Source organism: Oncorhynchus masou, chromosome 9 (assembly GCF_036934945.1).
Source record: "Oncorhynchus masou masou isolate Uvic2021 chromosome 9, UVic_Omas_1.1, whole genome shotgun sequence".
Taxonomy (NCBI): Eukaryota; Metazoa; Chordata; class Actinopteri; order Salmoniformes; family Salmonidae; genus Oncorhynchus; species Oncorhynchus masou.
The window spans coordinates 65,045,489-65,061,619 of record NC_088220.1 but is presented as its reverse complement, the minus strand read 5'-3'; the positions used below and the strand labels follow the sequence as shown (position 1 = coordinate 65,061,619).

The window sequence follows — 16,131 nt, the reverse complement described above, 5'->3', positions numbered from 1 at the left end:
GCTGGCCATGCTTTCCACCTGGCTACCCCTACCCCGGTCAACTGCCCGGCACCATCCACAGCAACCCGCCAAAGCACCCACCATTTCTCCTTTACCCAAATCCAGATAGCCGATGTTCTGAAAGAGCTGCAAAATCTGGACCCCTAAAAATCAGCCGGACTAGACAATCTGGACCCTCTCTTTCTAAAATGATCTGCCGAAATTGTTGCAACCCCTATTACTAGCCTGTTCAACCTCTCTTTTGTATCGTCTGAGAATCCCAAAGATTGGAAAGCTGCCGCGGTCATCCCCCTCTTCAAAGGGGGTGACACTCTAGACCCAAATAGCTACAGACCTATATCTATCCTACCCTGTCTTCCTAAGGTCTTCAAAAGCCAAGTTAACAAACAGATTACTGACCATTTCGAATCCCACCATACCTTCTCCGCTATGCAATCTGGTTTCAGAGCTGGTCATGGGTGCACCTCAGCCACGCTCAAGGTTCTGAAAGACATCATAACCGCCATCGATAAGAGACATTACTGTGCAGCGGTATTCATCGACCTGGCCAACGCTTTCGACTCTGTCAATCACAACATTCTTATTGGCAGACTCGACAGCCTTTTTTTTTCAAATGATTGCCTCGCCTGGTTTACCAACTACTTTGCAGACAGAGTTCAGTGTGTCAAATCGGAGGGCATGTTGTCCGGTCTTCTGGCAGTCTCTATGGGGGTGCCACAGGGTTCAATTCTCGGGCCGACTCTTTTCTCTGTATATATCAATGATGTTGCTCTTGCTGCAGGAGATTCCCCGATCCACCTCTACGCAGACAACACCATTCTGTATACTTCTGGCCCTTCCTTGGACACTGTGCTATCGAACCTCCAAACGAGCTCCAATGCCATACAACACTCCTTCCGTGGCCTCCAACTGCTCTTAAACGCTAGTAAAACCAAATGCATGCTTTTCAACCGTTCGCAGCCTGCACTCGCACGCCCGACTAGCATCACCACCCTGGATGGTTCCGACCTAGAATATGTGGACATCTATAAGTACTTAGGTGTCTGGCTAGACTGTAAACTCTCCTTCCTGACTCATATCAAACATCTCCAATCTAAAATCAAATCTAGAGTCGGCTTTCTATTTCGCAACAAAGCCTCCTTCACTCACGCCGCCAAACTTACCCTAGTAAAACTGACTAACCTACCAATCCTCCACTTCGGCGATGTCATCTACAAAATAGCTTCCAATACTCTACTCAGTAAACTGTATGCAGTTTATCACAGTGCCATCCGTTTTGTTACTAAAGCCCCTTATACCACCCACCACTGCGACCTGTATGCTCTAGTCGACTGGCCCTCGCTACATATTCGTCGCCAGACCCACTGGCTCCAGGTCATCTACAAGTCCATGCTAGGTAAAGCTCCGCCTTATCTCAGTTCACTGGTCACGATGGCAACACCCACCTGTAGCACGCGCTCCAGCAGGTGTATCTCACTGATCATCCCTAAAGTCAACACCTCATTTGGCTACCTTTCCTTCCAGTCCTCTGCTGCCTGCGACTGGAACGAATTTCAAAAATTGCTGAAGTTGGAGACTTTTATATCCCTCATCAACTTTAAACATCTGCTATCTGAGCAGCTAACCGATCGCTGCAGCTGTACATAGTCCATCGGTAAATAGCCCACCCAATTTACCTACCTCATCCCCATACTGTTTTTATTTATTTACTTTTCTGCTCTTTTGCACACCTATATCTCTACCTGTACATGACCATCTGATAATTTATCAGTCCAGTGTTAATCTGTAAAATTGTAATTATTTGCCTACCTCCTCATGCCTTTTGCACACAATGTATATAGACTCTTTTTTTCCTACTGTGTTATTGACTTGTTTATTGTTTACTCCATGTGTAACTCTGTGTTGTTGTCTGTTCACACTGCTATGCTTTATCTTGGCCAGGTCGCAGTTGTAAATGAAAACTTGTTCTCAACTATCCTACCTGGTTAAATAAAGGTGAAATAAAAAATAAAATAAAAAATAAAATAAATAACAAAGAGAATGAACGAAACCGAAACAGTCCTGTAAGGTGCAGAAAACACTAAACAGAAAATAACTACCCACAACACAATCGAGGGAAAAAGCTACCTAAGTATGGTTCCCAATCAGAGACAACGATAGTCAGCTGTCCCTGATTGAGAACCATACCCGACCAAAACAAAGAAATACAAAACATAGAAAAAATAACATAGAATGCCCACCCAAAACACACCGTGACCAAACCAAAATAGAGACATAAAAAGCTCTCTACAGTGACAGAAGTGATATAAACAGAAAAGTCAACCAACATCAACAGGTCTAAACTGGACCTTATGATGCCTTGAGAAAACTTTACAGGACACTGTCCTAATTCCTGCCCTGTTAGTGCAGTGGTGCACATTGGGCCAAATTCTGTGTATGTTTTATTATCAATAATACATTTTTCTTTACAATGACGGCCTACACCGGTCCTATGGGACTACCAATCACGGCGGGTTGTGATACAGGCCATAATGAAACCAGTGATGCCTAGTAGTGGCACCTCTAGCACTGAGATGCAGTGCCTTAGACTCTCGATGCAGGCCTACGTACTCGCAATTCAAGGGTATTTGAATGAGTAATGCAAAATGGCAGTGTTAGCACATACCTAGCTCATTTAAGATAGACTGAAATGAATGATTTAATTCCGTGTATCAACTCTATAACCCTGGTATTAGAGTGCCCATTTTGCATTAGTCAGTTCTACAATATTCCTCATCATGAATTTATGTTGAAGATAAGGACATGAAACCTACACTAATTGAAGCATAGAACTCAAGAACTGTGTATAACTATTATATTAATAAATTCTACAGCAATTCACAAATCAGATTGGCCAATAGGTAAAATTACTTTCTGCAATTCACGTTTGGCTATAGGCTGTATGCAAAAACTTTGGTTTAAAATTCCCATGATGGTATTAATACAATATCTATTTGTCAAATGATCAGATATACATTACTATAATAATCTCTGTTGTTTGACCCATTGTGCTTTTACTCATCAATGTGATGCAACCAAACCTGGGGTCCCGAAAGGCACAGTGGTCTAAGACACTGCAGTACTTGGTTCGAATCCAGGCTGCATCACATCCAGCTGTGATTGGGAGTCCCATTTGGCGGCGCACAATTGGCCCAGTGTTGTCCGAGTTTGGCCGGGGTAGGCCGTCATGTAAATAAGAAGTTGTTCTTAACTGACTTACCTAGTTAAATAAATACTATACGGCTGATTGCTAAATAGCAGCTCAACACCTTGTATGTGTTTAGTGAGTCATTCATCAATGTGGAATAAATTACATGTTGTCATATCTATCATATTAAACAGGGTTCCCCTAATGTTCCACTGATAGTTCTTCAAAATGGTAGAAGTCTGCAGCAGATAGCAAGTATGTTCATGTCTGACTCATGGGTTTCCTGGGCACAATTATGTCCTATTGAGAATATGGTAAGGGATGCAACAGCACTGCAGACGGGATGGGGTTATTGTTGGTTCGGTGATACGGACTGGGAAGTGATAGTGCCTGCTGAAGCTAGATAATATTGAGACAAAATGTTATATTTACTCTCTAAAGGTCAAGTCATAAGTGTTAATCGTATCATTTTTGTTTCCCCATAGGCCTAGAGCTAACAACTGCAAATGTAAAGTCATACTAAACATTTTGTTCTATTAAAACCAACATATAGTCTGTTTATACACTCTTTTATCCCAAAACCATAATAAAATTGTGCACTTACTTACATTTAGTGACATAGTTAATTATACAGCACCTATGCAGCTCTGGGAGTTATGGATCTATTATAATGGACTGTCATGTCATTCAGCAGATGGGCATTCCAGATGGCTCAGACCGTCTCCAGAGCTGGCTCAGACCTACGCCCCCCGCCCCAATGCAGCCCCATCCCCACCCACTTTTTTGTTGTCGAGTTTAATGTCCTTGTCTATAACCGTTCTGTACTTTGTCATATATTTGTATGTTTTATGTAGACCTCAGTATCTGCTGCATATGCAGTAGCTAATGGGGATCCTAATAAACCAAACTAAACCCGCTTTCCACCAGCTCCAGTCCTCCAGCTACAGCGCTCCCATTCCTCCAGCCCCAACGCTCCCATTCCTCCAGCCCCAGCGCTCCCATTCCTCCAGCCACAGCGCTCCCATTCCTCCAGCCCCAGCGCTCCCATTCCTCCAGCCCCAGCGCTCCCATTCCTCCAGCCACAGCGCTCCCATTGTTCCAGCCCCAGCACTCCCATTTCTCCAGCATCAGCTCTCCCATTTCTCCAGCCCCAGCGCTCCCATTTCTCCAGCCCCAGCGCTCCCATTTCTCCAGCCCCAGCACTCCCATTTCTCTAGCCCCAGCGCTCCCATTTCTCCAGCCCCAGCGCTCCCATTTCTCCAGCCCCAGCGCTCCCATTCCTCCAGCCCCAGCGCTCCCATTCCTCCAGCCCCAGCGCTCCCATTTCTCCAGCCCCAGCCCCCACATGGCTTACCTGTAAACCAGTGTGTCGTCTGCAGTGCTGTTGTACTGGATCTGGTACATCCTGATGCCTGGGATGTGGCGCTCGGAGGGCCAACGAATCACAGCCGAGGAGGAGGTCAGCTCGGCCACCACCACTCTCTTGTCCTGGTGCTTGTCATGGCCCTTGGTGTCGTTGCCTGACTTGGAGGAGGTGGTGATGTCAGAGAGGCCCCGATCGGCCTCGCGCATGTGGTGCAATGTGTTGTTGACGAGCAATGGCAGAGGGATCATGTTGATCTCCACAGCAGCTGTGGCGATGCCGGCAGCATTAGAGGCCACACAGTTGAAGGCACCACTGTCCTTTAAGGTGGTGATGAGGATGTCCAAGGTACCGTTGTCATACAGGATAGTGCGGGAGTTGTTGTGCACCAGCTTACCGTCAGGGAAGCGCCAGTGGATGGCTGGGTCCGGGTCTCCCATGGCCTTGCACTTGAGGGTGACCCCCTGACCCTCCATGACATAGGGCTTGGTGGATATGTGTTTGGTGATGAGCGGGGGCTCGCAGATGAACTCCTCCTCCTGGATGGACCAGAAGTACTTATCCATGAGATGCTCTGGGGAGGCGCAGGTCTCCAGGTCGTCCTCCCGGGTCAGTCTGCGGAGCCACAGCAGCTCGCAGTTACAGTGGAGAGGGTTTCCCCCGAAGCTCACCGCCAGGGAAGACGGGTTGGAACCCTTGGCATCTGACAGCACCTGGGCGTGCTGAAACAGGCTGTCCGGTGGTAGCTTCTGCAGCCGGTTGGAGGTCATATCCAGACGAACCAGCTTGGTGAGGAGCGTGAAAGTCCCAGCTCCAATGTGATCAATCAGGTTGTGATCAAGGGTGAGGGTGTTGATGTGGCTCATCCTGCCTATCTCCTCCCAGGGCAGGGTCCTCAGGTTGTTGTTGGACAGATCCAAGTCCTCGATGGTCGACACAAACTCATCAAAGGAGGTAGGGGCCACATGGTGGATCTGGTTGTTCCCCAGTATGAGGTGGCGGAGGTTGACCAGGCCTTTGAAGTGGTCGCTCTTGATGACACTGAGGCGGTTGCCATCCATGTGGAGGGCTCGTAGAGAGCGCAGGCCCAGGAAGGCGTTGGGCGTGATCTGGCTGATGGTGTTACGGGACAGGGTGAGGTGAACCAGGCTGGTCATGTTGAAAAAGTCTTTCCTGCGGATAATGGTGATGAAGTTGTCTGTGAGACGCAGCTCTACGGTCTTGCGGTCGATGGTTGGAGGCACAAACAACAGACCGGTCTTAGCGCAGAGCAGAGTCAGAGTGGGGGAGAGGTGCTGGCAGATGCAGCGGCCGGGGCAGTTGTAGCCCTTCACCAGCACCGCACACAGCAGTACACACAGCAGCACACACAAAACCAGACGCTCCATGGTCTGTCTGTCTATCAGGTTCCAGATCCTGGAACAGATAAAGATAGAGAAAGAAAGGGCAGAGATACATTAAAATAAGTATATTTAGCGGGTTTAAAAATCATACAATTTATAATGAGCATACACAAATGAAGGCATCAACCAAGATGATTGAAACTGCCAGTAGGGTACCGGTCACCAGAGAGACATGTCAGAGGTTGTTGATAGCGTGGTGAGATGATAGATGACTGAACTGTACTGCCCCAGCTTTGGCATTATCCCTTAAAAAACAGAGAATAGTCCAGCAAAACAAACACAAAGTGGCTAATATGCCATGCCAGCAGACTGTCGATCCCATCCAAATTTGAATAATTGCGGTGTTGTTTTTACATGGAGCTAATATGTCATATACTTCCCTATCACACCGTATGCTTTGTGTGTTTGTCTAGCTCTGAACTTCACAACAGTGTAGGGAATTAAGGGGAGAAGGGGTACTTGTCAGCACTGCTTAAGGATTTATATGGCCTTTTCATGCTCCCTTCACTCTTCATGCTTCAGAACTGTACTGCAGAATTAGACATGAGTCTGTCAAGTAAATCATAGCAACAAAACATGAAGGTGAGATGACGAGACCTTGGTTCTAAATCCATCAGATGGAGGTATTATTAGATGGTTCTTAGGTGTTGAGGCTGATGTTCAGATTATCTGATCCCCATTTAGTGCTATTGATCCAGCTCTGAGAGCATAAGTCTGCAGTGACAGGTGCAGAAAGAGATCCTTGGGTGTAATAACCACCAAATCACAATGAAAGCCCATTCTTTCATGACTGCTGCCATGTCCCCATGCAGTACTTTTCCCTCTTTTCGGTATCAATCTTTGTTGCTGATGCATTTAACACTCAATGTTTATCACAGACGGAGCCCATGTATAGGGATATGATGATAACTGACTGTTCTCCACGGATAACAAATCATTCGTGGCTATGCATTTTTTGAAAATAACAACCGTCTACTTGTCTAGACTGGCAGTCTTTTGATTTGTCTTTAGCTTGCCTTTCATCTTTTCCTTTGGATCAGATGTTCTTTATCTTTCCATTTCTTTATTGTATATCACACATCAAGGATTCGTATCATATGACATGAATCTTTTGATTGTTTTACTAAGAAAACATGTTCTACTTTTTTTTCTAAGAACCCCCAGATATAGAGAGCAGAACATGAACAATAACTAATAAGTTTAAGACTATGACAAGCTATTTTATTCATATGTGTATATTTCCTATATGTACATTTGCATTTAGGTTAATTCAGTTCATCAGGATGTCACGGGAGGCTTTATTGCTGGTAGCACACTGTGCCTGGCTTGTGTAAATTATTTATACCAATCTGACCCTTTTTTAGAAGCTGGAGAGGTAAAATTAATAAAGTAGGTTATAGAAAACATAATCTCATTTCATACAACAAAAGTATTATACAATGAATGTGTTCTCGGTTGGTCTGAATATATATATGTTTCATCGGCGCAAAACATCAATTGTCTCATATACTTTTAGGTAGAATATTGTTCTCCAACAATTGTGTAAGCATTCAAATGGTAACTAGGCCACAGAGCTTATGGTTTCTCTGAGGACCATCTGTGCTCTAGCGTTTCCTGCCATCACCATTGAGGATACTCTATTGATCTCTCAGCATCTCCGGTGAAGAAAGAAAACTTTGTTGCCAAGGCAACTCTGGTGTAGAATGTAGGTCTTTCAATTGCATTAAGATGTTAAGCTGCCAGAAAAATAAGGTTTCAACCCTCATGGAGATAGGGAAGATAAGGACATTTACAAGGGAAGATAAGGACATTTACAAGTTGTTGTATCAGCCACCCACTTCAAAACCACATTATGTGTGTCTATAGGTGAGGAGGACCCGAGGAGCACATAGAACTATGCATTGGAATTCATGTGCAGACTGAAATTAATGAAAGAGTAATATACTGGTGGCAAGTCTGTCTTTGTATTTAATTGAGGATATTTCTTGTACCGGGGAAGAACTCTCAAATGATTCTGGCTTAAAATCATATTACTGCATTATACGCCAGCCACTCTTTTGGAGGGACTGCAGATTTGATTTGATTTATCTGTTATTTTACCAGGTAAGTGGACTGAGAACACATTCTCATTTGCAGCAACAACCTAGGGAATAGTTACAGGGGAGAGGAGGGGGATTAATGAGCCAATTGTAAACTGGGGATTATTAGGTGACCATGATGGTTTGAGGGCCAGATTGGGAATTTAGCCAGGGCACCAGGGTTAACACCCCTACAATAAGTGCCATTGGATCTTTAATGACCTCAGAGAGTCAGGACACCTGTTTAACATCCCATCCGAAAGACAGCAACCTACACAGGGCAGTGTCCCCAATCACTGCCATGGGGCATTGGGATATTTTTTAGACCAGAGGAAAGAGTGCCTCTTTCTGACCCTCCAACACCACTTCCAGCAGCATCTGGTCTCCCATCCAGGAAATGACCAGGACCAACCCTGCTTAGCTTCAGAAGCAAGCCAGCAGTGGTATGCTGATGAAGATGTGAGATGTGAGGAGCTCATGACATACTGTATTTGCTTTGAGTGGCAAAAGACCGTGGCAAAAGACCGCGTTCATAAGACAACCTCGTGGTCCAGTCCAACCTTAGCCAATCACAACAAGCAAACCACAACAAATTGACACTAGTCAATAATCTACATAATGAGTTGAAAAGCATGATTGTGCATTTTAATCAACTAAATTATTCCAATATATGCATATTCATTATCAATTAAAAGTCTAATTATGACATTCATTAATTATTCAGAACATTTCTTCGTTAAATAACATCCATAACTAGTGTCTAATATCTAATTAACAAATTGGCCCCTATCAAGAAGAGATTATTATTTAAAATGTAGTATCAAAACATCTGACTAATCCACACAGAATATCAAGAATTTCAATTCCCCATTGTCATTGGGACCTTACTAAAATTATCAATGCAAGCACACAATAGTGTATTCAATAATATATTATATTAAACATTTTCTGCTATCAACACGTATCAATTCAAATCAAATGAATAGGAATTTGAATGGGACATTGTAAATAGTAAATTATAACTGACCACAAAAGCAATGTCCTATTCATAGTCCAGAAAAGGCCACCTCATTGTTTACACAAGCAGAACGTGGTTAAGTAATGCTTATTTATTTCCTATGTGACTGTCTGGCGAGAGTAAATGAGACAATGTAGGCAGTGAACTTTTAGCTGCCCCACAGTGACTCTCGTCAGGAAACCGGCATAATTATTGACATGCTGAGTTAATTGGAGTCAGTTCCATCTCCGCCACTAAGCCAAGCTCTGTGTGGTGCTACACAACCCTGGGGAGTTCTGGTCCCATCGAGAGAATACCTCGGTAAATAGAGGACATTTGCATTTTATAATTATAGCCACATGCAAATGGCGAAAAGGATGCAGAGTGATGTGCCCTGTATTTTCAATTTCATACCTTGCCCAAAAATGTACTCAGGGAAAGTAATTGAAAAGTACTAACTAGAGTCACAGCCTTTAACTGTGGCAAATTCCTAAGAAGGAAGACTTTGCCATCCTACTAAATTCTAGGAAGGATTAAATGGTTGAACAACAAGTAAGTCGCTCTGGATAAGAGCGTCTGCTAAATGACTTAAATGTAAATGTAAGTACAGTGCCTTGCGAAAGTATTTGGACTTGATTACACACAGGTGGATTGTATTTATCATCATTAGTCATTTTTTCCTCCGCCGTCGAGATCAGGGAGCGATCTAACATTGGATCATTCAGAGATCCTCACTCGAACTTCTGGAGAGAGTTTGCTGCACTGAAAGTAAAGGGGCTGGGAATAATTTTTAAGCACGCCCAATTTTTCAGTTTTTGATTTGTTAAAAAAGTTTGAAATATCCAATAAATGTCGTTCCACTTCATGATTGTGTCCCACTTGGTGTTGATTCTTCACAAAAAAATACAGTTTTATATCTTTATGGTTGAAGCCTGAAATGTGGCAAAAGGTCGCAAAGTTCAAGGGGGCCGAATACTTTCGCAAGGCACTGTATATTAATGTCACCAAATAATTCATTGTTTTGCAATGAAGGTCTAGAGTAGCCTCAACAGCACTCTGTAGGGTAGCACCATGGTGTAGCTGGAGGACAGCTAGCTTCCGTCCTCCTCTTGGTACATTACAATACAAAACCTAGGAGGCTCTTGGTTCTCACCCCCTTCCATAAACTTACACAGTAATTATGACAACTTCCGGAGGACATCCTCCAACCTAGCAGAGCTCTTGCAGCATGAACTCACATGTTGTCCACCCAATCAAAGCATCAGCAAATTAATCTAATACGGAAAGCATAAGCTACAGCTAGCTAGCGCTGGAGTGCATAAAATAGGGTGGGTAGTTGACTCAAACAGAGAGAAAGACAATAGTTGAACAGTTTTTTAACAAATTAATTTCTTCGCAAATGAAGGAGAAGCAAGAGAAAGTAATTTTTTCAGTTTTACTTTCTTAGCTAGCAAATGCAGCTGGCTAGTTTAGTTACTCAAACACCCTGCTCAAACAGAGGGATGCTATGTTAGCTAGCTGGCTAGGACTATCCAACACAACACTGGAACTGTTACAAGTCAAGGTAAGCTTTTGGTTTTATAATTTTCTTGCCACCTGCCGGTGGTCCCGTTACTGGATGATTGTAGTGGGTTTACTAAAGTACTAGTTCTATTAGCTATGTTCTAGGACATTACTTAGCTAATATGGGGAATACTATGTAGGCTGTGTGTAGCGTTTATGATCTGGTTTGGCTTGTATTTTTTGTTTGTTTTTTCGCCTGGTCACATACAGCTGATGTGTTGGTCATTGAAGGCCACAATGAAGGGAAAAGATGAGAGGAGGAGAGTGCATACAGGCAAGACGGAATACAATGTGGCTGCTATGAATGTCAACTGTGCTTATGTGTGAATAGGGTGTATTCATTCCACCGATTCTGTTGAAAAACATTTCTTAAACGGAAGTAAATGTAACAGAATAAAAATACCCGAATTGTCCAATAGAAACTCTCGTTTTCAACTGGACTAATAATTACACCCTAGATAAGCTAGATGCAGGCAATAGTGTGCAAGGCGGTATTGAATGTGTCACTGTCTGTCCATGTGTCACTGTCTCATCTCAAATTTTTCTCTCGATCTGTGGGCACCTACGTTGTAAACTTTCATTCATAGGCTAGGTTGTAGCAACTAGAGGTCGACCGATTCATCCGAATGGCCGATTAAATAGGGCTGATTTCAAGTTTTCATAACAATTGGAAATCTGTATTTTTGGGCACCGATTTGGGCAGTATTATTATTATTATTATTTTTTTTACACCTTTATTTAATCTTTATTTTACTAGGCAAGTCAGTTAAGAACACATTCTTATTTTCAATGACGGCCTAGGAACAGTGGGTTAACTGCCTCGTTCAGGGGCAGAACGACAGATTTTTACCTTTTCAGCTCGGGGGATTCAATCTTGCAGCCTTACAGTTAACAAGTCCAATGCTATAACCACCTGATTACATTGCACTCCACGAGGAGACTGCCTGTTACGCGAATGCAGTAAGCCAAGGTAAGTTGCTAGCTAGCATTAAACTTATCTTATAAAAAACAATCAATCAATCATAATCACTAGTTAACTACACATGGTTGATGATATTACTAGTTTATCTAGCATATCCTGCGGTGCATATAATCGATGCGGTGCGTATCACAGAAGTATATATTTTGAAACCTGCATATTTTGCTAAAAGAAATCCAGGTTAGCAGGCAATATTAACCAGGTGAAATTGTGTCACTTCTCTTGCGTTCATTGCACGCAGAGTCAGTGTATATGCAACAGTTTTGGTCGCCTAATTTGCCAGAATTTTACGTAATTATGACATAACATTGAAGGTTGTGCAATGCAACAGGTATATTTAGACTTATGGATGCTACACGTTAGATAAAATACGGAACGGTTCCGTATTTCACTGAAAGAATAAACGTCTTGTTTTCAAGATGATAGTTTCCGGATTAGGCCATATTAATGATAACTAAGTCTATGATTTGATAGAGCAGTCTGACTGAGCGATGGTAGGCAGCAGCAGGCTCATAAGCATTCATTCAAACAGCACTTTCGTGCGTTTGCCAGCAGCAGTTTATGACTTCAAGCCTATCAACTCCCGAGATTAGGCTGGTGTAACGATGTGATGTGAAATGGCTAGCTAGTTAGCGGGGTGCGCGCTATTAGCGTTTCAAACGTCACTCGCTCTGAGACTTGGAGTGGTTGTTCCCCTTGCTCTGCATGGGTAACGATGCTTTGAGGGTGGCTGTTGTCGTTGTGTTCCTGGATCAAGCCCAGGTAGGAGCGAGGAGAGGGACGGAAGCTATACTGTTACACTGGCAATACTAAAGTGCCCATAAGAATATCCAATAGTCAAAGGTTAATGAAATACAAATGGTATAGAGAGAAATAATCCTATAATTCCTATAATAACTATAACCTAAAACTTCTTACCTGGGAATATTGAAGACTCATGTTAAAAGGAACCACCAGCTTTCATATGTTCTCATGTTCTGAGCAAGGAACTTATATGTTAGCTTTCTTACATGGCACATATTGCACTTTTACTTTCTTCTCAAACACTTTGTTTTTGCATTATTTAAACCAAATTGAATGTTTCATTATTTATTTGAGGCGAAATTGATTTTATCGATGTATTATATTAAGTTAAAATAAGTGTTCATTCAGTATTGTTGGAATTGTTACAAATATATTTTTAAAAATCGTCCGATTAATCGGTATCGGCTTATTTGGTCCTCCAATAATCGGTATCGGTATCGGCGTTGAAAAATCATAATCGGTCGACCTCTAGTAGCAACCTCATGATGGTTATAGGGAAAATTTGAGTATCATGTTGTAGCCTAAACCTATCGATGTTACATTGAACTGGGTGAATATGAATGACAGTCATCCGACATGCTGTAATAGAAATAAGGCCATGCTCATGAAACAAAAAAATTGTCCTCCCTCATCACAAACGGCACTGACCGCCATTGGAATACAGTAAGTGCACTGTACAGAATCCCTGCTCTGAAGTAATACCAAACAAATTGTACCCTGATACAGACATGTTTACAACCACTAAAAAACATCATCCACAAAGCCCGGATTAGGTCCATGAAATTCTTCATTGTGATGACTTGGAAAACAGACAAGACAAACTATGGAAAAAGGAATTACTGGATGTGTTGTTGAATTAAGCATAAATTGTAACCACCTAGCCAGAAAGCCTCCCTAGTCAGCTCCCTTAATTAATTAGGATAATAATCAGGACAATGCAAAGTCCTCTTATTTGAGCTGTCCACTTGCCCATTTTCGGTATGCTGTGAGACGTTGTGCATAGCTCTGTGCTGAGAATAAGAAATAACATTCCACAGTAAACACTATGCTGAGAACACTGGGAGAGCAATTAAGATCTACCTTAACTTCATTGTTTATGTTTTCTGTTAAATTACTGCATAGGGGCAGTATATTGAGATATATAACATTGCAGGTGAATCATGAACGAAAATGAGTCATCGGCAAAAGCAAGTAAATTACTGTTTGTTATTGTATAACCTGTTACCAGATCAATTATTGCAAAACGTGTTCTCTAGGCTGGTTGTTGTTATCCCTTATCCTATAATACAGCTTTAGGACAATGAGCAGCTGTACAAAAACTCCCACTTTCTTTATTCAAGGACAGTATTGTGTTCTCTACTGCTTTTGTCCACCTGGTACATCCTAACAAAATTAGGATAATAGGGAACAGTATGAATATAAACTAACTGTAATCTATGCATTCAAATTGCTAACATTTTTCAAGCTGAATAGAACAAGGACAGGAGCTGTCATGATTGTTGAAGAAATCTACCAAAAATTATATTATTTTCCTGACTATCCTTCATTTTCACAGGAGTAGGAGTTTGAAAGTGTTGAAAGTGGATGATTATTTGATTGTCTAGACAGTTCTCTCTGTAAGTTCACAAAGTCATCAGGCAATGATTTATATAACACAGACCATTTCATTGATGTTCCTTAATTTTCCCATTGAGATTGATCGACAACGGATGCATTGATAGGCACTTGGAAAAGAAACATTCAAATGAGATGGAATAGTGCAAACATGATAAAGGGCAAAAGGCGATGCAACTTCAAGACTATTACCACTTTGTTTATTCTGAAAGCATTATTTACCTGAAATACCATTGACATCCATGTGATCAAGTGGAGATATTTAGACTGCAAGTAGAAAAACCAATTCTACTCCACTTGAATCCTGAAGATCCCTGATGTAATAAAACACTGTTGTATACCGTTTATACTATTCATGTAAATAGTCCTGGACTGTAGAAAAAAATACTACTTCTAGTAGCCTACTCAGTTTGTTGAAGATAGAGGATTGAGTGACTTGTGATTAAAAGTAGTAGTCTGCTCCAGCTGGAGACAAAGAAGGATATAGTAGAGGTTGGGATATGGAGGTGGATAAGCCCAGAAGCCAGTGGGGCAGTCTAGCTCTGTGCTGAGTAGTATTTAGTTAATGTTCCCTGTGTCCACTGGTTGTTGTTGCATTAATGTGTCCTTCCAGTGGTAAACCACCAGGAAACAGTCGGTCACTGACTACATTAACCATTTTTCTTTAGCTACCGTGGAATGAGCTGCTTCCAGTCTTAAAGCCATGCCTTAGGGAGGTAAACACAACTTAAATTGCTTCGACATTTGACCTTTATAGCCCACTTTTAAAAGCACTATTATTCGAATGTAACAAATTCAAAAATTTTACTGACAAAATAAAACCGCCAGAGGACTGTGAGCTAGTGAGCTTAGAGGGTGGTGTGATGGATTGGAGAGTAGAGGGTAAATGTAGTGGACATGAGTTTGATGCAGTGAACATATGATCTTAGGTAAACATATACATTATATACAGTGCATTCGGAAAGTATTCAGACCCCTTGACTTTTTCCACATTATTTTTCCACATTCCATCAATTGTAAAATTGATAATAGTATTTTTCCTTCATCAATCTACACACAATACCCCATAATGACAAAGCAAAAACAGGTTTTTAAAAATGTTACAAATAAAAACGGAAATATCACATTTGCGTAAATATTCAGATCGTTTACTCGGTACAATGGCGCTGCCGTTTTACGGGCTCCTAACCAATTGTGCTATTTTGTGTGTTTTTCGCGTTATTTGTAACTTATTTTGTACGTAATGTTTCTGTCACCTCTCTTATGACCGGATGAGCTCTCTAAACTGGACCGTTTTATCTCCATCTCATCATTCAAAGACTCAATCATGGACATTCTCACTGATAGCTGTGGCTGCCTCACGTGATGTATTGTTGTCTCTACCTTTTTGCTTTTTGTGCTGTTGTCTGTGCCCAATAATGTTTGTACCATGTTTGTGCTGCTACCATGTTGTGTTGCTACCATGTTGTTGTCATGTTGTGTTGCTACCCTGCTGTGTTTTCATGTGTTGCTGCTACGCTATGTTGTTGTCTTAGGTCTCTCTTTATGTAGTGTTGTGGTGTTTCTCTTGTAGTGATGTGTGTTTTGTCCTATATTTTTATTCCCAGCCCCCATTCCTGCAGGAGGCCTTTAGCCTTCTGTTAGCCATCATTGTAAATAAGAATGTGTTGTTAACTGACTTGCCTAGTTAAATAAAGGTTAAATAAAATGTAAATTTAAAAATCTAATAAAGATTTGCTGAAGGACGACATGGATAACATACAGCATTGGCGAGATAGAACAGCTGCATCTGGTAAGACAAGGGGTGATGACTGTGTCTATTTGTCAATAACAGCTGGTGCACAAAATCTAATATTAAGGAAGTCTCAAGGTTTTTAGAGTATCTCACATTATTTACCAAGAGAGTTTTCATCTATATTCTTCGTAGCTGTATATTTACCACCACAAACCGATGCTTGCACTAAGACTGCACACAATGAGCTGTATACTGTCATAAGCAAACAAGAAAATGCTCATCCAGAGGCTGCTCTCCTAGTAGCCGGGGACTTTAATGTAGGGAAACTTAAATCCATTTTACCTCATTTCTACCAGCTTGTTACATGTGCAATTAAAGGGAAAAAACTCTAGACCACCTTTACTCCAC

General features: G+C 41.9%; 1 protein-coding gene across 2 annotated transcripts in view; it reads right to left on the bottom strand.

Moving 5' to 3' along the window:
- The window catches only part of LOC135546477 (leucine-rich repeat and fibronectin type III domain-containing protein 1-like), a 136,095-nt gene that overhangs the window by 11,880 nt on the left and 108,084 nt on the right, over positions 1–16,131 (bottom strand). For both annotated transcript variants that reach the window (XM_064974919.1, XM_064974920.1), the window contains one exon: positions 4,542–5,966. In XM_064974919.1, coding sequence (XP_064830991.1) covers positions 4,542–5,938 — 1,397 coding nt within the window. In that variant the 5' untranslated portion in view covers positions 5,939–5,966. The remainder of the gene's footprint in view (positions 1–4,541; positions 5,967–16,131) is intronic.